General features: G+C 53.9%; 1 protein-coding gene across 1 annotated transcript in view; it reads left to right on the top strand.

Annotated features, from left to right (window-relative positions):
• Nucleotides 1-27,540, top strand: part of RAB11FIP4 (RAB11 family interacting protein 4 (class II)) — a 117,639-nt gene extending 90,099 nt beyond the window's left edge. The window contains exons 3-15 of the mRNA XM_011993099.1: nucleotides 10,713-10,939; nucleotides 14,345-14,539; nucleotides 15,098-15,232; nucleotides 15,536-15,571; nucleotides 16,689-16,788; nucleotides 17,066-17,169; nucleotides 18,254-18,394; nucleotides 21,001-21,082; nucleotides 21,574-21,711; nucleotides 21,788-21,946; nucleotides 23,519-23,662; nucleotides 24,803-25,516; nucleotides 27,527-27,540. Coding sequence (XP_011848489.1) covers nucleotides 10,713-10,939; nucleotides 14,345-14,539; nucleotides 15,098-15,232; nucleotides 15,536-15,571; nucleotides 16,689-16,788; nucleotides 17,066-17,169; nucleotides 18,254-18,394; nucleotides 21,001-21,082; nucleotides 21,574-21,711; nucleotides 21,788-21,946; nucleotides 23,519-23,662; nucleotides 24,803-24,919 — 1,578 coding nt within the window. The 3' untranslated portion in view covers nucleotides 24,920-25,516; nucleotides 27,527-27,540. The remainder of the gene's footprint in view (nucleotides 1-10,712; nucleotides 10,940-14,344; nucleotides 14,540-15,097; nucleotides 15,233-15,535; nucleotides 15,572-16,688; nucleotides 16,789-17,065; nucleotides 17,170-18,253; nucleotides 18,395-21,000; nucleotides 21,083-21,573; nucleotides 21,712-21,787; nucleotides 21,947-23,518; nucleotides 23,663-24,802; nucleotides 25,517-27,526) is intronic.
• Nucleotides 27,541-27,814: the final 274 nt, after the last annotated feature.

The raw sequence follows: 27,814 nt of genomic DNA on the forward strand, positions 1-27,814 counted from the left end.
TGTTGGATCATATGGTGGTTTAAAATTATTTGAGGAACCTCTATACCATTGTCCATAATGATTGTTCTATTAATGATTACAGTCCCAGCCGGGCACGGTGGCACACAGCTATAATCCCAGCACTGTGGGAGGCTGAGGTGGGCAGATCATGAGGTCAGGAGTTTGAGACCAGTCTGGCCAATATGATGAAACCCTGTCTCTACTAAAGATACAAAAAATTAGCTGGGTATGGTGGTGTGTGCCTGTAATCCCAGCTACTCGGGAAGCTGAGGCAGGAGAATCATTTGATTCCGGGAGGTGGAGGTTGCAGTGAGCCGAGATCGTGCTTTTGCACTCCAGCCTGGGCGACAGGGTGAGACTCCATCTCAAAAAATATATATATAAATAAAATTACAGTCCCATTAACAGTGTATAAGAGTTCCCTTTTCTCCACATCCTTGCCAGCATTTGTTATTTTCTGTCTTTTTGATGATAGCCGTTCTTACTAGAGTGATGTGGTATCTCATTGTGGTTTTGATTTGTGTTTCCCTGATGATTTGTGATGTTGAACATTTTTTCATACACTTGTTGGCCATCTGTGTGTTGTCTTTGGAGAAACACCTATTCAGATCTTTTGCCCATTTTTAAATTGAATTATTTTTTTTTTGCTATTGAGTTGTTTGAGTTCCTTATGTATCCTGGCTATCAGTCTTCTGTCCTTTTGGGTGATTCAAGCATTTTTTTATTCCTTTTTTTCTCTCATCTATTAGATTTTTTTTTTTTTTAAAGATGTGGGAGTCTTGCTATGTTGCCCAGGTAGGCCTTGAACTCCTAGGTTCAAGCAGTCCTCCTGCCTCAGCCTCCCAAGTAGTTGAGGTTACAGCCTTGCACTGCCTGGCTTAGATTTTTAGTAATATGTTTTGTTTTATTTTATTTTAGTTAATTTATTTTTAGACAGGGTCTCGCTCCCATTGCCCAGGCTGGAGTGCAGTGGCACCATCACAGCCTTGACTTCCTGGGCTCAGGTGATTGTCTATCCTCAGCCTCTCGAGTAGTTGGGACAACAGGCGTGTGCCACCACACCTGGCTACCTTTCTGTATTTTTTGTAGAGACAGAGTTTTGCCATGTTTCCTATGCTGGTTTCAAACTCCTGGGCTCAAGTGATCAGCCAGCCTCCCAAAGTTCTAGATTTACAGGTGTGAGCCACTGCGCCCGGCCCGTTTTTAACTGCCAACCTTTCACTGCTCACTTGTTACTGGAACGGAAGTGGAGAGGAGTGAGAGCGTCCCCCACAGTGGATGACCCAACTGTTCAGGATGTTTCCAGTGGGGTCACACCACGGTCCAGGGTCTGGTCTGCATCCTAATGGGCTCGAAAACCAGATCTTACTGGCTTTTCCCACGCCCCACAACTTGAGTCCACTCATGCTCACCGATTGTCCCTAGATGGACGTGCAGAGCCAGTGGATCCCTTTGTGGTGAGAAATGCACTCCCGTGAGCTTGGGCAGCCCTTCTCTCTCTGTCAGCAGGCTCCTGGAAGTGGGTGCTGCATGAACTTGGACACAAGGGCCAAGGGCTGGACAGGTGTGGAATGTTGAGCCAGGCCGCACAGCCTTTGGGGCAGGCTGGATGTGCTGACCAGCCAGACCCACCACCTCTGGCCAGTGCCTGGGTGGACGCGGCCCGGGTGGGCCTCAGACCCTCCCTCTTGGTGCTTCCCAGAAGACCACCCGCTTAGCCCCTCCCTGAGGACAGGCTCTGTCTTTAGATCCCTTAGTACTTCAGTCCGTCTGCTCAGCTTTAGGAAATGTGTGCATCTCTGTTTTAGTTGAGCTCCCGGGAGGCTATCTGACATCTCTCATTTCTGAGTCTTCCTGGGAACCTCGGCACACACCCCGCTTCCTCTCTGTGGGCTCCTCTGACGCTGTGTGTGTGTTGGGGTGAGGGTGTGAGATCGGAGAGAGAGACAGCTCAAGAGTTGTGATGAAAACACTGAAAGCAAGGGAGTGTGGGCTTCAGCAGCCCTTCCTCGGTGATGTTGGTGCAGCAGCAGAACTTGTCGAGTGACCGCCTTTGCTTTATGTAAATGTCATGAGAGTTCTGGAGAAACACAAGCATGGCTTTCGCTTTCTCTTCTGTTCAGCACCAGCCTGAGTTCCACAGCCAGTGAGTGCCAGATCCAGGACTGAACCAAATCTGCCCAAGAGCCTCAGTCTCTCCATCTGTAAAACAGGGTGATTTATTACCTCCCTCTGGAGGTGATGCAACAATCAAAACCTGCTTGCTTCTGAGATGAATGAGCACCTGGGGAACCCCAGTTGTCCCGGTTGCGCCTGCTCCTGGGGCCTGCAGGCCCACGTTAGGATGGAAGTGGAGAGCAGCAGCCGGGTGTCTACACAAGATTCGCTCCTAGAAGCTCCAGGGTGGGAGCAGTGGGCCCTGCTGAGGGGTGGTCTTGAGCTCCTGGCCACACCTTTTCTGGGGTGAGTTTCAGGAGGTGGATCCTGGGGCCCCTGGCTGGGAGGAGAGAGCCTGGAAGCTGCCCTGCCTTAGCTGCCATCCCCTGGGAGGGAGTTTAGCTGGAGGAATGGGGCACTGGGTCTCTTCCTGACACCCCAGGGCCTCTGAGCCACTCTGGGGATGGAACGTGGCAGCGCAGCTTTTCTTCCTGACCAGAGCAGGAAGCTCTGGGCTGCAGAGCTTTGATCTCACAGTATGTGGTCAGTCCCCGGGGCCGGCTGAGGTGTGGGATAACGCTCGTGACCTGGCGACCTGGTGCTCCCTTGCTTACCCCTGGCTCTGTTGGGGTGAGCCGAGGCCTTGTGTCTGAGCTGAGGTTGCTTGTTGTTCAGAAGGCAAGGCCGAGGCACTGCCTCTGGGTGGATGCTTGAACCCCCTTTATCCCACCCTTGCCTTGGCTGGTGCCTGGGCAACTCTCTGTTGAACCAAAACCTCTTATCAGCAACTGATAAGTACCCAGCCTCGCATCTGTAGAGCAAAGCCTGACCCATAGCCAGGGTTGGCAGCTGCAGCAGGAGTCAGTTAGACAGCCAAGACTGCGCACTAATCTCTGCGGCACCACCTTTTCATGATGAGAGCAGCCAAGCCACAGTGGAGTGTAGAAGACCCCAGCCCCGGCAATCACATCCCTTCCCTGTGGACCTGGGGGCACTGGCACCTGTGAGTTAGCTCAATAAGCTGAATTTCCTGCTGCCCATGGGGAGGACCTCGTGAGACCTTGACGCAGCCCATCTCGTTCCGGGGCTGTTGGTTGGCTCGGCGTGGGGTGAGAGATTCTTCACAGGCGTAGCCCGGGCAGCCACTGGGCTCCCCGACGCTAGGCTTAGTGTATGTTTCCACCCCCACCGCACACATGCACACCTTCCCAGCGGCAGCGCAGCACGTGTGCCTGCTGGTGCCTTGCTGCAAGGGAAGTGGGCATGTGCCCGCCCAAGCTATTTTTACCCTGCCTCGTCCCCACAGAGCTGTTCTTTGGCTCTGAGTTAGTGCCTGGGGAGTGAGGCCGTTGCCAGGGCTGGGGGTGGATGAGCTGGAACCTCAGAGCTTCTTGGACTCCCTTCCCCAGGCAGCGTCTCATCTTAACGCTTATTAAAGGGTGTAAGTCGTGTGCAGGACGACCTTCCATGAGAGTAGGCAGGAGAGGGCCCTGCGGGGAGAAAGAGGCCCTGATGTTTGGAGGGCAGGCTCTGGAACCTGCAGGTCTGGCTTCCTGAAGTCAAAAAAACCCAACCGAGCTGCAGCCCCGTGAGCCACAGTGGGTAGAGGGAGAGGGTCCCAGGGGCTGGATGGGAGCCAGGAGGCACCCTGGATTGTTTTCCCTCAACACAATGATGACAATAGTAGTTCAGTTTTGGGGTGTGGTGGTGTGTACCTGTAGTCCTAGCTGCTTGGGAGGCTGAGCTGGGAGGATCACTTGGGTCGTGGGGGTTTGAAGCTGCAGTGAGCTGTGATTGCGCCACTGCACTCCAAAGGGTTTGTTGTTGTTGTTTATTTATTTGTTTTGAGCACTTTCTATGTGTGCTAAGACCATAAAGTGCTTAGGACATGTAGCAGCTCATTTACTCCTAATCACAGTTAACTCCATTTTATAGATGGGGAAACTAAGGCACAGAGCAGTTCAGTAACCCTAAAGCTGCAGAGCTCGTGAATGGTGAATGGTGGAGCAGGGCTCGGGCCTGGCCGTCTACTCCAGAGCTTGTCCTTAACGCCGCCCCGCGCCTCCTTTTGCGGTGTGTTCCGCACCCTCATGACACAAGGCATCGTCCTAGTTCCCTGTGGCAGCCCTGCCAAACAGGTGGTTCCCTCTCTGTGTTTAGATGAGGCCCAGAAATTAAACAGCTGGTCCAGCATCACACAGCCAGGCAAGTGATCACACCAGAGTCGACACCCAGGTCTCAGGGTCTTGTGGCTGGGCTATTCCCAGCTCATCATACTGCAGTACAGTGTGGTTCAACCAGCACACGTTAACCATCTGCCATGTGCTCCCTACAGTGCTAACCACTGGGGTCCAGGCGTGGAAATCCCCATAGCTACCCACTTAGGGTCCTCCCTCTCACAGGGAAGGTGGACATGAGGTCACTCGGGGTCCATGTCCTCTGTGTGTCAGCTCAGGGAAATGCAGAGTGCTGGTGTGTGTGCCTGTGAGGCGGCTCCCCATGGGGGAGGTGGGGAGGGAGAAGACCAGATGCTGCATCCGCTCCCAGAGTGTGGACAGTGTGGCGTTGTTGGCCACTCTGAGGCTGGGACGTCCCCCACGTGTATTGATACTTGGCCTTTTCAGCCGCCCTGAATTCAGCCCTTGCCAACTTCCTACAAAGGAACGGGGTGACTTGGGGCCTGCTGGCGGGCAAACGTGGCTCTCAAGACTGGAGAGGGCCCCATGGCAGGCTGTGTGCCTCCAGGTTCCCACTCCCTGCTGGGGACAGGGTGGGACAGCAGGACAGCGAAGTAGGGTGCAGGGGTTGCAGATCTGCCTGCCAGAGTGGCTGGCTGGATCCTGTTCCCCAGCTCTCTCCAGAATGCCCTGGCCTCAAGTAATTCCCCGGCTTGGCTTCTCTGAGGAGAGTGGCATCCCTCCTGGCTGCTCGTCTGTTCAGGACATTGCTGGCTGACCAGCCAGAGACCTGTGGCTGTAGGCTCAGCCTCTGTTGCCTGTCAGGTCAGGCAGAATTTAAGGCTCATTAGGCCAGGTCAGAATTTAAGGCTCCCTCTGTGGCCGACTCTCCAGTGTAAATTGGCCCCCTAGAGCTGCCACTGAGGTGGAGTTGACTGACCCCATTCTGTAGGTGAGGAGCCAGGCATTCACAAAGGTGGTCACTTGTCCAAGGTCACATGGCTTGTAAGTGACTGGGCCAGCAGGGCCCGAAACCCAGACTCCTTGGCCCCAGAGCTGAGCCCTCACCCAGGCCCACCCCCAGGGACCTCCTGGGGCTTGTGGAGGAACACATTGAGTTCGCTGTCTCCCTTCACCCCGGGGCCCCCTGGCAGGTGGAAGAAAGCCTGGGGTGGTGTGGCCATGTACCAGCCAAGCCTGTGGGCCTGTGGTGGCCGGCCCTGTGCCCCAGGGGACAGGGAGCTATGAGCTCAGGGCTGGCTCTGGGTCCTGAGGGACAGAGCCCTGGCAAGTCAGACTGTGCCACAGACGATGCCCGGTGCTGCCTCCTGAGAACACCACACTGTTCCTTCCCCACAGGTCCCCAAAAGAGCAGACACAGCCTTTCCGTGCAAACCCTGGGAACACGAGGCCAAGCTCCAGGCCTGGACGTGTCACTGATGCTAGGGTCCCTGGGTTGTGACTGGATGGCCGTATGTGGACACCTTTTTCACACAGCGTGGGGGAATGGCAGGAGACGGGGGCTCTGAGAGGCAGTCTTGGAAGCTGCCCCGGGCACAGACCTGACTTGCTGACTCCGGCCACCTAGAAACATGAGCAGTGGGGAGGCCTTGTCCCTGCCCCGCTGCTCCTGCCAGCCCTGCAGAGCCAGCCTTGGGTGGGCGCCACTGTGGTGAGGATGCAGACCGTGCAGCCGGGGTGAGCGGTCGGCTCTCTGGACAAGCACAGCGCGGTGAGATGGGGTGATGGCTCCTCTCCCATGGCCCCAGTCTACTTGGAAGTGTATTCAACAGGGGGCTCCGCATGATCCTGACCTGCGGGCAGCCTGGCTGGAGAGGAACCCACTGCCTCCGGAAGCCTGTGACCCCAGGCCACCTGGAAACCTTGTGAGGGCAATGTTTTTATTATGGCCAAGTTCTTCCTTTTCCTCTGCAACTTTGTCTAAAACACATACAAAAGGGAAATTGTCCAAAAAGAGTTCTAATATGCTTGACTCCGAGTTCTCCCTCGGAGAACTTGAATGGTGGCTTAAGGAGGAGAGAAGAGGCTGCGTTCTGGCACCTTCCAGCATCTCCCCTCCAGGCGGGAGAAGGAGTAGGGGCTTCCACCAGACCCTTCCCCAGAGGGCTGGGGAAACAAGAACTGGGGCTGGGGACTTCGGCCCTCAGGGAGGAGCAAGGGTGACCATGGCAAATACCAAACCAAGGGGGTCTTGGGATAGGCACAGACCAGTACTGTCCTGGGCTAACCAAGGCGTGCAGTAAGCTGTCTTTATAATATTTGAATTTAGCAGGCAAACTACTAGAAATGGTTTAAAGTAATAATTAAAATTTCCGATTGCCTTGGACAAACAGCTATGGGTTGAATGAAAAGGTATTAATGTTGGAAGCAGCCATTTTTAAGAGAAAAAGCTGGAGAGAGAGAGAGAGTGTGCGCGTGTGTGGCCAGGTGGGTGAGGGCTTGGCGTGTCAGAGCCGGGCGTCAGGTCCCCGCAGGCCCTCTGTGAACCTCGAGGTTCCAGGGCAGCCGCCCTCCCACTCTGAGCCTCATCTTCCCCAGGTGTCAGACGGAGCCGACGAATCCCAAATCTTTGCCCTGTCCACCCCAGGCAGCTCGCGCGGGGCCGTTGTGAGGGATGCGGTATGTGAGACAGGCGAGGAGCTTGCTGAAGGGCTGGGCAGATGTGGACTCCACTTAGTCCAAGCCTGAAAGCCTGCCCAAGGAGGTGGTGGTCTTCTTTGGAGGGTAGGACCCTGGTGCCCCTGCTCTGCCCCGCCTGTGCCTGAGCCAAGCCATTTGCGGCTGCTCTGTCGACCTGGTCAGGGGCTTGGGCCAGCTGCTGGGAGTATCAGGACGCTGCTGTGGACATTGGGTGAGAGGGCCTGGAGGTTCCACCTGCATGCCGTGAGCCAGGTGTTAGTGGGGCAGTGCCTGGCACACACTTGGCCTCTGTGTCGTTGTGTCAGTGAGCTAAACCCAAGTTGGCCAGAGGCCACGTCGGACACCTGAGGAGCACGGACGCTGATCTGTGCCGGGCCCTCTGCCTGCCTCTGGGAGCCGGCGGGCCACAGCCTCCCTAGGACGTGGCTGTAGGGGGAAGGTGGGCGTTGGGGACACAGAGTGGTATCCCTGTCCCGACCCGGCTGTGTAGAAAGGGGAAAAGAGGCTCAGCTCATCGGGCTGGGGTGAAGACCAGAAGAAACGCCAGTGCCATGTTGCTGAGCTCACGTGTGAGCCACAGGGCGGGCATTCCCAGCAAGGGGGAACTCTCCGTACTCGTGTGGCCGGGAAGGTGAAAAGTTTGCAGTTCTTCATGGCCAGGTGAAAGAACAGACCAGGCGCGTGGTCCTCTGAGAGCCCCAGTTCTCTTCCGGTCTCCCTCCTGCCTTGTTTCTCTTAGGTGTCCCTGCACTAACCTGCAGTGTCCTGTGGGGGTGTTAAGTGGAAGTTGCTACATTAGGGGGTGTGCTAAGGATTCATAATTAGTCACATGTCCCTATAAAATGTGCTCTCCTTGTTGTCACCATGAGGTCTGAAAATCCACAAAGTGTGGGAGACATCAAGGATAAATGGAATCAAGTGTGTGGATGCGAAGGCAGGCGGTAGGGGTGGGATGGGGGAGTGGGCCCGGCCCTGCCCTGCCCTGCCCTCTGGCTGGAGGACTTCTGACATGCTACTCTTTGAGCCTCTGTTTCCCCATCAGTAAAATGGGGATAACGATCACTGCCCTGAAGAGCTGTCTTGAAGCACAGGTTGGATAGTATGTGAATGCCCAGCTCAATCTCTGGAGCCTGATGGCTGCTTAGTGATGCTGGTTTCCTTTTGTTTCCACTGGGATGCAGCTTCAGGCTTGGAGATGAAGAGCTTACTTAGGGCACAAGATCTGATCGGTTGGGAGCCATGTGACGAGATTAGTATGTGGGTGGAAAGGGCCCTGGAACCCTGGGGGTATTCTCATTACACAACCTGTGTCCACAGTCTCCGCTGTTGGCACGCCCGGCTCGCCGGTGCTCGTGTTATTGGTCCGTCTGGTGCTCAGCCTATCACAGCACAGGCAGGAACTAGGCTCATTATAATATTGCCATCTATTTTTAGCCCAGGGGTCTCCTGGTGGGGATGGACCCCCAGAAGGGCTGCCAGTTCACTGGTGGCAACAGACAGCTGCACATGTCTGGGCAGGCACATCCAGGCCTGTCGCTGAGCAGCTTCTTCAGCTGTCCCTGAACCTGTTCTTGTCTGAGACTCCAGGAGGCTTTTCCCAGCCTGTTTCTGTTGCCCTTCTGTAGTCTCGGGACTGCAGGTCCTTTAATAGCGTGCCCTGCCAGCCCTGGCTGAGGAGCACACCAAAGAACCTTGGGAACAGGCTGACCTCTCCAATGGGTCAGGTAGAAGCAGTGCCACCTGAGAAGTACCTCCCTCCTCAGAGGTGAAGTGGCCCCAGTAAATGGTTTACAGAGAGCTGCTCCTCAGTCTAGGGTCAACTCTGAACCAGGCCAAAGCTCTTCTATCTGATGAGTTACACAGAAGGTGCCAGCATGTCTTTACCACACACCGTCATTGTGCTGGGCGGCAGACCCACCACAAGCAGCGCTCAGGAGTGAGGCCTGGCGTTCTTGCTCCCAGCAAGGCTGTGGCAGGGCGCAGGCAGGCAGTTGCCTCCTGGGCTGGGCATCATATCTTCTGGCCGGGGTTTATTCGTTGAGATCCTACTGTGTGTTAGATGCTAACGTGAAATACCTCATTTAATCAACACAGTGATCCTGTAAGATTCCATCGCCATTCCTGATTTACAGAGACAAGTGAGGTTCAGAGACATTCCATGACGTGCCCAGAGTCATGGAGGGTGGATCCCAAGTTGTGCAACGTTCACTGTACCACGTTGCAGCAAAGTCTACTAGATCAGAGTTGTTGATCCTAAAAGCTATTCAGTGTGAATAGCTCACATGGGGCACCCCTTACATGGGGCACCAAGAAGCCTTTTCGAAGCCATTTGACTTCCTCTGGCAGAGACTTTTGTGGTGGTGTTATCAGTGGAAGGTTCTTGGTGTCTGGAACAAAAAAAATGGACAAAATGCACAAAAAAAAAACAAGGAAAGAATGAAGCATCAAAAACAGACATTTATTTTATTTTTTGAGACGAAGTCTCACTCTGTCACCCAGGCTGGAGTGCAGTGGCGCCATCTCAGCTCACTGCAAGCTCCACTTCCCGGGTTCGCGCCATTCTCCTGCCTCAGCCTCCCGAGTAGCTGGGACTACAGGCACCCGTCACCATGCCCAGCTAATTTTTTGTATTTTTAGTAGAGACGGAGTTTCACCATGTTAGCCAGAATGGTCTTGATCTCCTGACTCGTGATCCACCTGCCTCGGCCTCCCAAAGTGCTGTGATTACAGGCGTGAGCCACTGCGCCCGGTCTAGAGATTTATTGAAAAAAAAAAGTACACTCCACAGGGTGGGAGCAGGCCCAAGCATAGGGGATCAAGAGCCTGGTTGCAGAATTTTCTGGAGTTTAAATACCATCTAGAGGTTTCCCATTGGTTACTTGGTGTACACCCTATGTAAATGAAGTAGGGGTCCACAGTTTGGTTGCAGGAGGGGACCACCATCTAGAGGTTTCCCATTGGTTACTTGGTGTACACCCTATGTAAATGAAGTAGGGGCCCACAGTTTGATTGGTTGCAGGAGGGGACCAGAGGCCAAAGTGAAGAAGTGAAGTTACAAAGTTACACCCTATGTAAACATCTGATTGGTTGCAGAAAGCAATCAGAAAGCAACCAGCCAGAGACTAAAGTGAAGTTACAAAGTTATACTGCTATGCAAATGAAAACTTAGCCTGTGACCAGCCTGACTGGTTGCAGGAGGATACTCTCAGTTTTTCATCTGCCAGGCAGATAAAGGTTGGGGGGTGGGGGAGTGAGGGGGCAGTGGGTAGGAGGGGCAGGGATGCAAAGGGAGTAGCTACTTGGGAGCGGAAAACTGAGGTTTTTCTTTTGATTTAGCTCTAGGAAGTCAGCGTGAATCAGCCTTATGTTCCCTGCCTCAGTGGGGGCTCTGATGGGCCATATTCTGCCTCAGTGGGGGCTCTGATGTGCCAACCAGGGTGCCCTGAATGAAGTGGCTGGCCTGACTGTGGCCCTTCTTCATGGATGGCTGTTCCTGGGAGTTCCAGCTCCTCACTAGACACTCATGAGTCTGCCAGTATGAGAGGTCCCTGGGACTAATCACCTGCCAGGTGTTCCCACACTTAGGGTCTCAGGGTCTGGGCCTCCGGCACCCAATCCCTGCTGTTTTGGCCTGGCTGATGCCCTTGCGGTTTGAGTGGAACACGGAGCCCTGGGAAGCTGGCCTCACTTACCTTGTCCACGCTGTTTCTTTCCCAGGGCAGCGAAGTCACAGGCCCCACCTTTGCTGATGGCGAGCTCATCCCCAGGGAGCCCGGTTTTTTTCCCGAGGACGAGGAGGAGGCTATGACGCTGGCGCCACCTGAGGGCCCCCAGGAGTTGGACACGGACAGCCCCATGGAGAGCCCTCAGAGCCTGGAGGGGTCTGTCGGGAGTCCTGCCGAGAAGGACGGGGGACTCGGGGGCCTGTTTCTGCCAGAGGACAAGTAAGTTAAAACCGCCTGAAGCTCAGTATTTGACCTCTCAGCCCAGAAATGTGGTTTTTGGAAAGTGTCTCCAGGAAGTAAATGTGAAACATGCTCAAAATTTGTATCAGAGGCATTAGCTGAATAGCAAAAGATTCTAAACATACTAAATGCTTAACAGGAAGGGATAGTTTTGGAATTTTAGGCAGCCGTGCAAAGTCAAGTTTTTAAATTTAATTTTACTTTATTTTCAGTGCTAGTCCTGCAGACAAAGTCAAGTTGTAAATGACTGTTAATGATATGAGATACATGATCTCAATTAGTTTTAAGAAAGGTTGTGGCCAGGCATGGTGGCTCACACCTATCACCCCAGGACTTTGGGAGACTGAGGCAGGAGGATCACTTGAGTGCAGGAGTTTAAGGTTACAGTGAGCTATGATCACATCAGTGCACTCCAGCCTGGCAACAGAGCAAGACCCTGTCTCAAAAACAAAAACAAAAACAACAAAAAAGCAGGTTACAAAGATGTCCATGAGATCAGCTTTGTTAAAAACACAAACATATGCCAGGCAAGTGGCATGTGCCTGTAGTCCCAGATACTTGGGAGGCTAAGGCAGGAGGATCGCTGAAGCCCAGGAGTTCTGGGCTCTAGTGCACTATCCTGATCGGATGTCTGCACTAAGTTCAGCATCAGTATGGTGACCTCCCGGGAGTGGGGCACCACCAGGTTGCCTAAGGAGGGATGAACTGGCCCAGGTCAGAAATAGAGCAGGTCAAAACTTGAGTGCTGATCAGTAGTGGTATCACACCAGTGAGTAGTCACTGCACTCCAGCCTGGGCAACTTAGCAAGACCCCATCTCTTAAAACAAAAAAACAAAACATAGACATATGTGTTAGGAAATGCCTAGAAAAAAATTAATCTGGAAAATTAAGCAGTTATTTATGTATGGTGGGATGATTTTTTTTTTTTTTTTTTTTGAAACAGACTCTTACTCTGTCACCCAGGCTCATTGCAGTGCTATGATCTCAGCTCACTGCAAGCTCCGCCTCCCAGGTTCAAGCGATTATCCTGCCTCAGCCTCTCCAGTAGCTGGGAGTACAGGCGCCCGCCACCATGCCTGGCTAATTTTTTGTATTTTTAGTAGAGATGGGGTTTCACCATGTTGGCCAGGATGGTCTCGATCTCCTGACCTTGTGATCCACCTGCCTCAGCCTCCCAAAGTGCTGGGATTACAGGCGCGAGCCACCGCGCCCGGCCAATTGATCATTTTAATTACCTCCCATCTATTCTGCTATATTTTCTATATTGAGCATGTATTCCCATAATCAGAAATGTTATTTAAAAACAACATTAAGACTTAAGTGACTTCCCAGTGAAGCAGTTTCATCTTTAACTTTGGTTTCGGCAGGAAGGAGTCCCTTCCATCTCAGCCCTCACCAGGTCTCTTGAGGGATACAGCGCTGTGGGGTGGTAGGAAGCTGCCACCATTGTGCCTGAGGAAGCCGAGGGGATTGCAGGTGGCAACCCCTTACCAGAAGGTGATGGTTACGGCTGCTGCAGGGACTTGGAGAGGGAAGAGAGGGGTTCCCGTGTTGGTTGAACCACACGAAATTGACAACTTTTAATCATTTCCATCTTCAAAAAAAAAAAAAGGTAATTTCATGAGGTTCAACCTAATACATCTCAATGCAGGATTTCTCAAACTCAAGTGGTTCTCAGAGTCCCCATGTTCTTGGTGGGGTCCTTTGGGGCTGTGGATGGAGAGAGGGGCCGTGCTGCTTTCTGAGAGCAGCCTTGTAATCCCAGCACTTTGGGAGGCTGAGGCGGGCAGATCACCAGAGGCCAGGAATTTGAGACCAGCCTGGCCAACATGGCAAAAACCCCATCTCTACTAAAAATACAAAATGAGCTGTGTGTGGTGGCAGGAGGAGGCTACTCCCAGCTACTCAGGAGGCTGAGGCAGGTGAGTGACTAGAACCTGGAAGGCAGAGGTTGCACCACTGCACTCCAGCCAGGCAACAAAGCGAGATTCTGTCTCCAAAAAAAAAAAAAAAGAAGACAAACGTACAAAAAACAACACAGTGTAACAACTATTTCCATAGCATTTACATTGTATTAGGTATTATAAGTAATCTAGAGATGATTTTGAGTACACAGGAGGATATGCATAGGTTGTATGTGAATACTATGCCATTTCATATCTGGGACTTGAGCATCCTCAGATTTTGGTGTCCACAGCGGGTCCTGGAACAAATCTCTTTTGGATACCAAGGGACAATCATACTCAGTCTTACAGTATCTAAAATTTTAGATCCATTATATTCATTTTCTATATTACTCTCAATGTTTGGGTTTTTTTTTTTTTCTCCATAAAGTGAAAGCAAGTTTATTAAGGAAATAAAGGAATAAAAGAATGGCTGCTACATAGGGAGAGCAGCTACTCTGAATTTTTTTTTTCTTTTTTTTTTTTTTTGAGATGAAGTCTCACTCTGTCGCCCAGGCTGGAGTGCAGTGGCGTGCTCTCAGCTCACTGCAAGCTCTGCCTCCCGGGTTCACGCCATTCTCCTGCCTCAGCCTCCTGAGTAGCTGTGACTACAGGTGCCCGCCACGACGCCCGGCTAATTTTTTTGTATTTTTAGTAGAGGTGGGGTTTCACCATGTTAGCCAGGATGGTCTTGATCTCCTGACCTTGTGATCCACCCGCTTCGGCCTCCCAAAGTGCTGGGATTTCAGGCATGAGCCACCGCGCCCGGCCACTACTCCAAATGTTTTAACCTTTCAACAACTGTTTGATGTTCTGCAATTTAATAATTTACTCCCATTATAATTTAATAATTATAATTTGGTCTAGCTGTAGCTAGACAGTTAGGTTGTAAGCAGTGTTTTGCTCCTCTGGGGTAGCATGGGTAGAACTGGTTTGAACTGCAGAGATGGTTTCTGTGGTGAGATGTTTCCCTTTAGATAGGATCCCTGAAATGTACTTACCAGGTCAAGAAGTACAAACTTAATCGGTAGGCTGGGCGCGGTGGCTCACGCCTGTAATCCCAGCACTTGGGAGGCTAAGGCAGGTGGATCACGAGGTCAGGAGATCGAGACCATCCTGGCTAATACAGTGAAACCCCGTCTCTACTAAAAATACAAAAAATTAGCCAGGCGTGGTGGCAGGCGCCTGTCGTCCCAGCTACTTAGGAGGCTGAGGCAGGAGAATGGCATGAACCCGGGTGGCGGAGCTTGCAGTGAGTCGAGATCGCGCCACTCCACTCCAGCTTGGGTGACAGAGCAAGACGCCATCTCCAAAAAAAAAAAAAAAAAAAAATAATTGGTAGTGCCAATTAAAGGGAAATGCCTACTCGGTTTCCCTACCGCAGGCTGTGGCTGCGGACCCATGAGTCCTCCTCTGACTTGGGTGCTTTTGGATCCTCAGGTCCCTGGTTCACACTCCATCCATGACGACCTCAGACCTTTCTACACACTCCACCACCTCACTTATCAGCAATGAGGAGCAGTTTGAAGACTACGGGGAGGGTGACGACGTGGACTGCGCCCCCAGCAGCCCTTGCCCCGATGATGAGACCAGGACCAACGTCTACTCGGACCTGGGGTCTTCAGTGTCTTCCAGGTGGCCCCTTGGTCGGGGATGTCATTTGGGGTCAAAAGTTGCAGAACCAATCTGAGCACATCCTAGGGGGTCGGGGCGGGGGTCGAGTCCTGAGCTGGCCCCTTTTCCTTTGTCCTAAGCTACATGAGTTCTGCTCCTGGGGCTTGGGGTTGCTACCTTTGCACCCTGATTAGGGGTCAGAAGTTCCTCCTGAATTAACTGACCTAGGAGGCTGCACACTGGGGGCCGTGGGGCTCTGTGTCGTCTTGTGTCCTAGAGCCTCAGTGTTGAAGGGTCCTTCCAAGTGACCCTCTGTGATCCCTTCTCACCCACCTGAGTCACCACTTTCTCTGAAATGAGCTTGCAGTTTGCCTTAGCTGTTAAATGGGTATGCATCACTGGCTTCTCTTTGAGCGTGTTGGAGAAGGGATGATCTGTTGCTATACTTCCACTCCCTGCCCCTCTCCCTAACAAGGTTCAAAGGTACTGGGGACTCAAGTAAAGTCAGCTCAGCAGGGTGGCGTAGGGCACCAGACTGGACAGCAATTAAGGTGGTGATTCCTTTCCCTCGTGAACCAGCGCGGGGCAGACGCCTAGGAAAATGCGGCACGTGTACAACAGTGAATTGCTAGATGTTTACTGCTCTCAATGCTGCAAGAAAATCAACCTGCTCAATGACTTGGAAGCCCGACTGAAAAACCTGAAGGCCAACAGGTGAGGCCCGGGCCCAGCCCGGGAGCGGGAGGCCAGGGGGCCAGAGCAGGGCCTGGAGGGAGAAGCTATAGGCATGGCGACCCCTGCTCTCTGGGCAGGTGAGAGTTCTCAGAGGAGGGTTGATCCAGGGGTTTTTGCTGCCACAGGAAATCAGGCTGTTTCTTCTCAGGACCAAGCTGACTAGTGAATTCCTTTGAGTGGGAGGGAAGGGCCTTGTCCTGCACTTTTGTGTCTTACAGCTGGGACAGAGTAAGGGAGTGGACTAAAGCCCCTGTGTTCAATGACTGTTTCCTCTCTCTCTAGCCCCAACCGAAAGATCTCCAGTACAGCCTTTGGACGGTAAGGCCCGCCTCAGGGGAGGGCAAATTGAGTGCTGTCCCCATGCTGCCCACTGGCCGGGGCTCCCTGCCAGCAGCCCAGACTCAGCTGGTGCCCGCATGTGGCTGAGAGAGCAGAGGGGAATGAGGCCATCCCAGGGCAGTGCAGCCAGGGCAGCGTCCACTTCTGAAAAACAGGGGCCAGCTCCTCCCTGCCCTCTCCCCACCCCTTGTCCCTTCTTCAAATCCTAGGTCACCTTGACTTCAGGCAAGCACGCCAGGGATGCCCTGAGAGAGACAGAGCACCCCACAGCATTCAGTGCCCTTCCCCCCTCTTGGAGCTGGCAGCCATACTCAATAAAGAGACCCCGGGTTTCCTGCAGGCGGGGATCTGAACATGAGTGTGTGCCATCAGGGCTGGTCACTTTGCTCTGATTAAGTCCTGCAGCAGCTCAGTGTGGCCCCAGGTCCACACTCGGGGCTTTGGGAGCTGGCAGCAAGGGCTCAGGAGCTAGGTGGGTTGGCCTCTTGGCAGAGACCCTGGCTGCTGCCTGTCAGGGAGCTGGAAGGGGATGTCACTGGGGGTGGCAGCTGGATTTTGCCTCAGGCACGGGTTAGCTCACCAGGCCCAGTCCCACCCCAGCTCACTGCTCTGCAAGGCCTGGTGAATTCTCTGCCTTTGCCATCCCCCAGAGTTCCCAGAGATGTAGCAGGAGCCAGCTTGGTGGAGAGGCTCAAGCCTCAGGAGGCCCAGACCCTCTGCCAGGGCCATGGAGCTGGGCTACCTCCTCGGGGGCTTCCCCACTGGAAGAGGAGCGGGCTCACGTGCCAGCTCAGGTCACTGGGTAGCTGCAGGTCAGCCTGTTGGCGTGAAGAGGGCTCTGAGGCCGCAGGAGAAGCTGTGCCTCTTTGGCTGTGTCTGCCAGGGAACCCCGGGGGTCTGTACAGCCCATTTGCCATCCTCTGGGCTGGATGATCTGCTGGGATTGGCAACACTCTCCGTCTCAGGCTGAGTGAGGGCGGCCTCCTTAAAGGGGCAGATCCCCTGGGGTACTGGATGCTCGCCTAGCCAGTAGCCTGAGTTGGCCCCTGTCTCTGGAAGGCCCCTGCAGCCAGACGCCCTCTCCCCACCCCTGCAGGCAGCTCATGCACAGCAGCAACTTCAGCAGCAGCAACGGCAGCACCGAAGACCTGTTCCGGGACAGCATTGACTCCTGTGACAATGACATCACAGAGAAGGTGGGCCCCGGGTGGCTGGAGAAGGGACTGAATGCGTGCCTGCTCCCAGGGGAGGTGGGGTGTGCTCAGGCTACTGTCTGGGGACTTGGGAGACCCTGTGCCTGCCCAGGAATTGGGGATAGGTGGCCCTGGTGTGTTCCCCGCCCCTCACCCCACACATGACTGTTCTCGGATACATGGTGGTTTGGAGGTCCTGCTCGTGAACCTCACGGCATCGAGGTTCTCGGTTCTGTGGCCTCGGGGGTCTTCTCCACCCAACCCCTGCCCCCTGCTGCAGGTAAGCTTCCTGGAAAAGAAGGTGACAGAGCTGGAGAATGACAGCCTGACCAATGGGGACCTGAAGAGCAAGCTGAAGCAAGAGAACACGCAGCTGGTGCACAGGTCAGGGAGGCAGGGCGCTGGGGGCTTGGCTGTGACTCTGGGGAACAAAGGGGGGTCCTTCTTGCTGAGACCTCCGGGAGGAGGCAGCCTCATGCCTTTGCAGCTCTGAGGGTCTGTGATGCATCAGCCTCTTGTCACGTGGCCCTGCCCACATGTGGTGCCCAGGACAGGACCTTAGGGACAGGGAGACAGGTTGGAGCTCGACCTTGGCTCTAGGCCAGATGGATTCCACCCCTGAGGTCTGCAGCCACAGGGCTGGTCCAAGATGGGAGTGGGGATCCACTGTCTCTCATACAGTGACAGGAGCCTGATGTCCCTTCCTAGGGACAAGCTCTGCAGGGGACAGGCCAGTGTGAGCTGGGCGGTGGGAAGGGTCCAGCACTGCTGCTGCTGGAGGTCCCCCGAGCCTGCCGTTCCTGATGCTGTCTGCAGTGGTGAATGCAGGGTTTAGTTGTCCTCACCGATGGCATGACCCTTGGGGGACATACCCTGGCCAGGGGTCCGGTCCTCTAACTTGTCACAGGGCCCATCTTGGGCCCTTCTGTACACCCCAGAAGGTCAGCCTGGTGGAGGGGCTGTTGCCAGTGAGACGTACCCCAGACCAGAATACCAACCAGGCTGTCACTGGGGTGCTCACGTCTACGTGCCCCTGGCCCTGTCCCAGGTCTGGGGCAGACTTCAGGCCACTGGCCGGGATGTGCCTATTTTGGGAGTCAAGATGCCCAATAAGCTGAATTATTAATCAGAGGGGTGGCCGGGACGGATTAGTACAAAAAGTAGAGGTGAGGCCTGAGTGTTTCCAGCCAGGTGTGGCTGCAGGGACTGGGGGGGGTGATCCCTCCCTGTGCTGCCCTGAGCGCCCCACCTTCTGACTGCCAGGCCTGTTCCTTCATGGCATGCGTGACCAGCACCCCCTCTAGATATGTGGTGTCCCTGTTCATCTCTCCGAAAGCTACTGGCCCACACACCCTCGGTGGGCATGCCAGTGACTCAGGGTCTTAGGGCCCAGGGTTCCCGGTGCCACAGCCTGGGTTGGGGTGAAATAGTGCAGGCCCCAAGAGCTTGCCCCTTGCGCTGTCCTCAGGGTGCATGAGCTGGAGGAGATGGTGAAGGATCAGGAGACCACAGCCGAGCAGGCACTGGAGGAGGAGGTGCGGCGCCACCGTGAGGCCTACAGCAAGCTGGAGAGGGAGAAGGCCACCGAGGTGGAGCTGCTCAATGCCAGGTGGGCCCCTCCACCGAGCCCCTCCCTCAGAGGGATCCCCTGCCCTGGGGCAGCCCTGTGGGATAGGCGCTACCCCATTTTATAGATGGGAAGCTGAGGCTGAGGGGCAGCTTCTTGAGCCTTCCCAGTAGTAACAGTTCCACTTTCATACCACGAGAAACACAGAGGCATATGCTCTTCAGAAAGTTCGCTAAAGAATGTTCCCAGGAGCGTGGCTCACATTTGGTGATGCGAACTACACATATGTCAACGAGAAAAGGGCCTGGGCTGGGTCTAATGTCCAGGCCTAGAGCGCCCCCTGCTGTCAGATTCTCCCCTGACCCCTGAGGGACTGAGCCAGAGCCCCAGGGCCAAGGTAAATGGAAAACCCGGCTCCTGTTCCTTGCGTGTACCTGTGGCTTCACCATTGGAATGTGAGGCAGGCAGGACGAGGAGCAGCCTGGGGCCAGGGATCTGGGTTGGTCTCCCGTTAGCTCCGTGGCCTTGGACGTATTGGGTCACCTCCCTGTGTGCCCCACAGAGCGGCTGTGTGGGTGGGTGAGCTGATATAAGTGCAGACCCTTCCCATAGGTGAGGGCTACGATGATGCCTCTGTGATGAAGCCCCTTTGCGGCCCTTATCCGAGGCCGAGGAGGCCGCCTGGGCTTCTGGCAGAGAGGACAACTGCCCCGGCACTCCTCAGGCCCCCTGAGGCCCCAGTCTCCATGCTGAGGCTTCCCAGAGTTGCCAAGCCCCACGTGGTGGCTGGTGGGCTGCTGAGCAAATGACTGGGAGTTGGGCTCTCAGGCAGGTACCTCCCTGCCCCTGTGTCCCTGCCCCTGTGCAGTTTGGTGAGGAGACTTCCCAACTCCCCGGTATCTGAGACCTGCTTTGCTAAGTTACCCACCAGGGGTTCATTTTACATTTTGACTCTTCTAGAAGCTGCTGTTTTGCATCTGTTTCTGGAGGCTGGTGCTTGGTTAAGGGTGACTGCTCTCGCTCAGCCCGCCTCTGGCAGCTGGCCCAAGAGAGGTGGCTGGGACACGGGAGTTGGTAAAAGACAGTGTGAACCTGGGCCACAGGACAAAGCGCAGAAAGCCAGCCCTTGGGAACTATCTCCTAACATGTGCCCCTCGCACAGCTCCAGGGGCGCCATTCATGTAAAATATCCGAGTGGTGTTCCCAGAGTCCTGCCCTATGCTTGGTTCCCTACCACTTCCACCAACTCGGGGCCACTTGCGGGTGGTGGGGCTGAATTCCTCTCTGGAGCCCAGAGGGCAGTGGAGGCCCAGAAGCCATCCTTCCAGGAAAGAGGATGTGATGGGGAGGTGGTAGGTTGAGAACAAGATGGTCTGCAGGAATCGGTGCCAGAAGTGACCCTGCTCGGTTCTGGTGCCACCGACGGCCCAACTCACCTGCACCTGTTCTCGGACCATTTAAAAGCGACCTGAGACTGGGCACAGTGGCTCACGCCTGTAATCCCAACACTTTGGGAGGCCGAGGCAGGTGGATCATGAGGTCAGGAGATTGAGACCATCCTGGCCAACATGGTGAAACCCTATCTCTACTAAAAATACAAAAATTAGCCAGGCATGGTGGTGCGTGCCTATAGTCCCAGCTGCTCAGGAGGCTAAGGCAGGAGAATTGCTTCAACCTGGGAGGCAGAGGTTGCTGAGAGCTGAGATCACGCCACTGAGACTCCGTCTCAAAACAAACAAACAAACAAAAAACCGACCTGAACACCCAGGCTCTGTCTTCTTGTGGAATCCCTTTAGGATTCCCTTTGTGGAATTCCTGTGTGAATGCTAACACAGAGGATTATTACTGTCAGAGCCCATACCTGTCGTCATCAGAGGCAGGTGCAGTGAGCGCTCAGAGAAGAGCCCTGGATGAGATGGTGTTGGCGGGGAATGAAAAGCCAATATGATCACTGCCTTCCAGTTACAGAGTCTAACAGGAGGGCCCAGTCGCAGAAGCCACAAGAGGACTGTTTCTCCATCTAGCAGAGAAACAGCCCCATGTTGTTTGAGGATCTGAAGGATGCATACAAACAGAATCTGCATTCCTACTCTCTAATGAATGTTTCCACTTATTGAAAAAATAAAGGCCACGTGTGGTGGCTCACTCTTGTAATCCCAACACTTTGGGAGGCCAAGGTGGGCAGATCACGTGAGGCCAGGAGTTTGAGACCAGCCTGGCCAACATGGCAAAACCCATCTCTACTAAAAATACAAAAATTAGCTAGGCATGGTGGTGCACGCTTGTAATCCCAGCTATTCAGGAGGCTGAGGCACGAGAATCGCTTGAGGCAGGAAGGCAGAGGTTGCTGTGAGCTGAGATTGTGCCACCTCACTCCAGCCTGGGTGACACAGTAGGACTCTGTCTCAAAAAAAAAAAGAAAGAAAGGAAAATAAGAACGATAATAATTTAGTATCCTTACTATTTTGCTTTGGCTGATAGGAAGCTCACGGCTAAATTGTCTTTGACATAATAATCATATTCTTTCTCTCAGTTGGTTTCTGGTATCTTCCCTCTTGGAGGAAGCAGAGAATCACTGCAGACTGGCAGGCCCTTATCAGATAGTCTCCATTCCAGGTTTCTGAGATTTGTCTTTCTCCTTTCCCCAGGGTGCAGCAGTTGGAGGAAGAAAACACAGAGCTTAGAACAACAGTGACTCGGCTCAAGTCTCAAACAGAGAAACTGGACGAGGTGAGTAGCAGATCCAGGCTTAGGGCCAAACTCCCAGAGGGGCCGGGCTGGCCATCGGGGGCCTTTAGTTTATTGTTTCTGAAATTCTAAACAAATGCCCTAAGAAATGCAAAAAAAGTTAATAACAACTTGTGTTTCTGTATTTCTGATTTTCCAAGTTTCTTACAGCGAATGTATTTATTACTTTATACAGTGGAGAAGAATTACAGTGTTAGAAAGAGGTTAGCTTCTGTTTGGGCTAATACCTTCAATTCAGGTTGCATCTAGCATTGTTGAAGGACTTCAGAGGCCTGAGGTTTTTAGTTGTGTTTCTAGAATCATCAGGGCTCTGGCCGTTTCTGTAAGCCAAGACTCAGGGCTCTGTCTGAGGGAGCTGGTTTCACTGTGCATCTGCCTCGTGAAGATGTCTGACCAGACCCCAGGGATACCCCTGGACATAGTGAGCCCCTCTCTGGAAACTCTCCTTCCCTGACCGGGTCTCCCTGCTCCAGGAGCGGCAGCGCATGTCCGACCGTCTGGAGGACACCAGCCTGCGGCTCAAAGATGAGATGGACCTGTACAAGCGCATGATGGACAAGCTGCGGCAGAACCGCCTCGAGTTCCAGAAGGAGCGGGAGGCGACGCAGGAGGTGGGTCCCAGGCCGGCAGGCACCAGGGCTCCTTCCAGCGTCCCTGCTCCTGCCAACCTGCCTCTCTCCCTCGCAGCTCATCGAGGACTTGCGGAAGGAGCTGGAGCACCTGCAGATGTACAAGCTGGACTGCGAGCGGCCAGGAAGGGGACGTAGTGCCTCCTCTGGCCTAGGCGAGTTCAATGCCAGGGCCCGCGAGGTGGAGCTCGAGCACGAGGTCAAGCGGCTCAAGCAGGTGGTTCTAGCAGTTTCTGTGTCCAGTGGGGCGGGGTGGCTGGGTCCACCGCCTGGGTTTCCTATGCAGGATCTGTGACAGGGGAGCCCAGAGCTGTAGCAGCACTGCCTGTCTGCTTCTCAGCAACCTGTTTGTCAGGGCTGGCTGTCCCATTTCACAGTCAGGAAAATCGATCCGCAGATCTCCCCCTTATATCCATATAAAGAAATAGACACTGCTGTCTGCCTTGGTGCTCAGGGTGGAGGATGAGACTATACCCAGCTGCAGTATAGTGCCCGCTGGCATTGGGTTCTCCCACAAGTAGACCCTGAGGCCAAGATTCCTTTTTTTTTTTTTTTTTTTTTAAAGAGACAAGGTCTTGCTCTGATACCAGGCTGGAGTGCTTTGGCACAGTCATTGCTCACTGCAACCTTGAATTCCTGGGCTCAGGTGATATTCCTGCCTCAGTCTCCCACATAGCTAGGACTACAGGCACCCACCACCATGCCCAGCTAGTGTTGTTTTTGTTTTTTGAGGCAGGGTCTCACTGTGTTGCCCAGGCTGGAGGGCAGTAGTGTGATCACAGCTCACTGCGGCCTCAAATTCCTGGGCTCAAGCAGTTCTCCTGCCTCAGCCTCTCGAGCAGTTAGGACTACAGGAGAGCGCCACCACACCTGGCTAATTTATTTATTTATGTATTTGTAGAGATGGGGTCTCCCTATATTGCCGAGGCTTGAACTCCTGGGCTCAAGGGATCCTCCCGCCCTTAGCCTTTGAAAGTGTTGGGATTACAGGAATGAGCCACTGTGCCTAGCCAGAAGATTGCAGTTCAAGGAGCGCTGCCTTAGCTAAAGACCGTTGGGTGGGGGAGTGGATCAGGAGGAGGCAGTGGCCAGGTGGTGCTGGTTGAAGTGTCAACTCTGCCTGACCCTGCAGGTGGAAGAGCCTGCAGCATAAATTATCCTTCTGAGTTTGTTCCACTGGGGACAAAGGGGCTGGTGGCTGTGCTCTCATGGAAGTCCTAAAACCCCAGCCCTTCTCCTAGTCTAGGGATGGGGCGCCCAGGGTCCCAGGTGTGAGCATTAGGGCTCTTTAGGCAAAAGCTGGCACGTGAGACTGGTGCATGGGATCTGGGTGGGTCTGCCTGGGACAACTCCAGCCAAGCAGGGTTCAGAGCATGGCTGCCGGGGAGCCAAGGAAATGAGCTGGCCAGCCTGCCCAGAGAGCCCAGGGCATCACTTCCTTCGGCAAGGGCCAGTGTTGGAGGCCAGGCTACTGGGTGGGTGGTGTCCCTACACAGGGCCCAGGGAGGAAGGGATGGCCAGGAGCCTTGGCTGCTCTGAGCAGGGCTATAACTCCTCCACAAACCCTGTGCACTGCCAGGACGCCGGGCCCCTGGACCAGGACCCAGCCCTCTTACCCCCCAGCGCCTGGTAAAGGCTGCAACATCTATGGCCCCTTGAACTGGCCGTGATGCATACCTGTGGGAATGGTGCTGGCGGCAGGTCGGGGATGGTGGATGTGGAGAAGTGGGTTCCAGTGGGCTGTGGATGCTTCTTGGGGTTGACGTCACCTTCGTCCTTCTCTCTGTAGGAGAATTATAAGCTGCGGGATCAGAATGATGACTTGAATGGGCAGATCTTGAGCCTCAGCCTCTACGAAGCAAAAAACCTCTTTGCCGCCCAGACTAAAGCCCAGTCTCTGGCTGCGGAGATAGACACTGCCTCGCGTGATGAGGTAACCACATCACTGGCTCTTGCTTTGGGGCCTGGCCGCTCCTCTGTAATTCCTTCTCCCAGCCCCCGCCTGCCCAGAGTGAGAAAACCAGGCCAGGGCTTGGCAGAGAGTCCCATCTACAACTCTTCCACATGACAGAGGGCAAAGCCGTGAGCAGGGGAGGGGGCTGCTGGAGAAGGCAAGTCAGCTCTGAGTTCTGCCTGTGCTGGAAGGAGTGCAGGTTTGGTTCAGAGTGCCGTGGGAGTCTTAGGTCTGCCAGAAAAGTGCCAACATAGCCAGCTGAGTGGATCAAGCCGTGACTCTGGGTTAGGCTATCACTCCCACTCTTCCCAACCCAGAGGGAGAGGACATTAGCATTTCTCCAGCACCTGCTGCTTCTGTGATGTGTTTTCACTGAACCTCCTGATGACTCTGAAGCTTTAGGAACAGCTCCACATTCCAAGCTGGGAAGGTGGAACCCAGGACCACCCAGCTAGGGAGGGAGAGGGACCCAGCTCTCTCCAGAGCCAAAGCCTACCCTTCCTGCCACACCAGAGTGTGCTTATGAAAGGCCGGGCCTCCAGAATGCCCTGGCTGCATTTGAACAGGAATTGTAAGACACTGTCACTGAGCCTTACCCTCTGCCTGGGACACGGGGTGATAAACTGACCTCTGTCCTCAAGGAGCTCCCAGGTGAGCTGGGCCCCAGCCCCAGGGCAGAGGCAGCATGTCAGCAATGTCCGAAAGAACACTGTCCTGGAGAAGAGCAGTGTGGGGAGAGGTGTCCAGGCAGGAGACAGCTCCCCTTTGGAGTCTTAGGGGCCCTGGGACTTTGTCAGTCTTGATTTTAAATGACTTTGGCCCATGTTCTCTACTTTTACGAAAGATTACCCACACCTGGGCCCCCTCTACAAACTGATCACATTGTTGGAATCTCTGGGGGTGGGGCCTGGGCACCTGCATAGGTAATACTAGGGGCTGAGCCACTTCGACTCTCGTCCTGGCATCCAAATGCTGAGGCTGTCCTGGGGCCCGCCTCGCCCAGGGTCTCCTGATGCCCTCTGTCGTTAGGCACTGGCCTGCGACAAGCCTGGGAATCTGGACTCTGCCTGCACCCCATCCCAAGCCCAGCCACTGACCTATCTTTCCCATTTCCTTCAGCTAATGGAAGCCCTCAAGGAGCAGGAGGAGATCAACTTCCGGCTGAGGCAGTACATGGACAAGATTATCCTCGCCATCCTGGACCACAACCCTTCCATCCTCGAGATAAAACACTAAGGCACGGGGCTGGCTGCAGAGCAGCCTTAGGACCCTGGAACCAAGGGGCAGACCCTGCCCAAGGATGCAGGCCTAAGCCGGGCCTCACACTCACACTGTAAATGTCTCTCTGGCCACCATGCGTTACGTGTACCTGTGTATATATGTGGGGAGGCTGTGCACACGAGCGAGGGGTGAGTGGCCATGGCTGTGGGCAGCATCCACACGGTTAGCCGTGCATGCACTTTGTGGCCCCTTTGCAAGGGGCGGAGGGTACTGGAAGTGGGAGGGGGCAAGGTCTGCTATCAGGAGTTACTGTAAAAACAAGAACTGGAAGCTCGTGTTTCTGGTACTGGGTAAAATGATTCTACCTCTGGGGATAAGGATCCACATTCGCTCTAGTACGATGGGCTTTCACCCCACTCCTAGTCCCCTGGGCGTGGGAGCAAAATTGTGATCTTTCCTAGGAGTTGGAATGCCCCATATTTGTGTCCTCGCCAGCTCTTTGGCCACCTTTCAAGCCCTGGTGTTCAAGCTCAGAGAGGATGAAGGGGCATCTGGAGGGTCCACGAGATGGGGCCCTCACCAAACGCCTTGGCCGCCGGCCGGCAGCCCTCTGTGATGTGTGTGCAGAGTGAACAGAGGACTCAGGTTTCAGAGGAGCTAGTGCAGGGCACCCTCATCCTGTAGAGTTCATGCACTCCCCGTTCGTGCTACCTACCTCCCCGTTTCTGTTTCGGTTTTAAGACAATGAAGCAGCATTCACTGGGTGTAACATGAAGGAATAAAAACGAAGGAGAAAGAGTTTGGGATGGGATGTCTAAGGCAGGAGTTGACATCAGGCAACCAAAGAAATGAGTTTTGGGGAGGAACACAACTCCCATCCCAGTTTCCTTCCCATGGCTGCATGTTAAGATGGATGCATGGAGAGACCATCTGCCTAGCTTCCTGTCTTCATTCTCCACACAGCCTGGTGATGGCAGGCCTGGGTTTGGATTTCAGAATCTGAGCTCCGGGCTCCACTCATGTGGCAGCAAGACCGCTTTGTTCCAGCGTTTAGAAACACACCTGTATTTGGTTCTCAGTCATGGGAGCACTCGCTGCACTGGTGGGAGGTGGTTGGGAAAGTTGCAGGAAAACCTTAGTCTTCCATCCTTCCGATCCATGGTGGAAATTCACGCCATGGATTTTTAATGGATCTTTTGTTCTAGGCAGCTGGGAATAGACATGGTACTTACCTTAGAGTTTTCCAATTTATCTCAATTTTATATGGCTTGTGATTCATTTTCTTAATCCAAATATATATAAACGTGTGTGGTCTTATTTTTCCTCCTGCAGTTTCTTGTTTTCTTCAGCACATCTTATAGTATGAGAAGGAAGGTTTGGGCATGTTGGGAAGGACAGTGGAAGGGGAGACACAGAAAGAAAGGGCAGTGATGGTGAGGAGAGGGGATCTGGGGACTTGGGTGTGACCCCTGCATGGCAAAGACAGGGCTGTGGCCAGGACCAACCTTCAATTCCATTCTAATCAGCCTTTGCATTTGTTGGATCTTGTGGCTTCTTTTGAATCCTATGTTGGGGATTAGTTTCATGCTGCAAATAATGGGGTTGCATTGGTCTGATCCAAGACTTTGGAGCCACCCACACCGGGAAGACTAGGCTAGGCAGTCGGTCTTCTGGAGTTTCTCAGCCCCTTAGGACGCGGGTCTCCTTGGGCTCCCCCAAGGGTCTGCAAAGAGGCAGTGGAAGAAGGCATGAGGAGAGGGTCTCTTGAGAATTTGCCAATAGGAAGCAATGGCCATGGCTGAAAGGAACAAGACAGATCCTGACATAGCTTTGGCCTGGGTGTTAGGTCGAAGGAGTACTGGTGCGTGGGGGCCTTGCCCCAGGGTTGAGTATTTTCTATGTAAAATGTTATCTACTCTTTGGCTGCACTGGAATTTCAGAGAAGGCTGCAGAGGCCTGGGTTCCACAGCCTGAGTCACAACGGGGGAAGGAATCTGCCATGGGAAAGGCGGGCGGAAGCAGCTGGCAGCCTGGGGTGTGCTTCAGGCTCCTCCCTCTAGGGGGCGCCGTGGGAACAGGCTCCAGGAGGCAGCTGGAGTCCAAAAGGCCCCTGGGACAGCCCCAGAGGGGCCTCTGGAACAGGACTGGCTTTTAAATGGGGGGCTGAATTCCAGCTCACACACACGTCAAGTCCAACCTTACTCTCTTCAGCCAGAATACATTTCTTGTAAAACCTGGCCTGTCTGCTTGGCTTTTAAAGATCACATATGTTTGTAAAAATACTCTTCTGGGCTCAAAAGCTAGCTTGAGGGGACAGATGCCCCAAGGGTCCCAGCTCCACAGCCCCTGGCAGGTCCCAGAGCCCTTGGTGGTAGGGATGGAGCTTGATCTTTGTTTCTGCCCTTACACCTCAGTAGTGGGGCTGCAAGGTAGTAGACAGGATGCCCAGTTAAGTTTGAATTTCAGATAGACAAATAATTTTAGAATGAACATCTGTACTTCAGATAGACAAATAATTTTAGAATGAACATCTGTACTTCAGATAGACAATAATTTTAGAATGAACATCTGTATTTGGGACAGATGTTATTTTTAGAGATAGGATCTTGCTCTGTTGCCCAGGCTGGAGTGTAGTGGTATGGTCATAGCTCACCATAACCTTGAACTCCCAGGCTCAAGTGATCCTCCTGCCTTAACTGCCTCAGTAGCTGGGACTACAGGCATGCACCACCACACCCAGCTAATTTTTCTTATTTTTTGTAGAGACAGGGTCTCACTGTGTTGCCTCACCTGAGCTGCTGGCCTCAAGTGACCCTCCCGCCTCAGCCTCCCAAAGCACTGGGATTACAGGCACGAGCCACCATGCCTGGCCAGGACATATTTGAAATGCGGAGATTTGAAAAATTCTGA

Source organism: Mandrillus leucophaeus, unplaced genomic scaffold, assembly GCF_000951045.1.
Source record: "Mandrillus leucophaeus isolate KB7577 unplaced genomic scaffold, Mleu.le_1.0 Scaffold425, whole genome shotgun sequence".
Classification (NCBI taxonomy): domain Eukaryota; kingdom Metazoa; phylum Chordata; class Mammalia; order Primates; family Cercopithecidae; genus Mandrillus; species Mandrillus leucophaeus.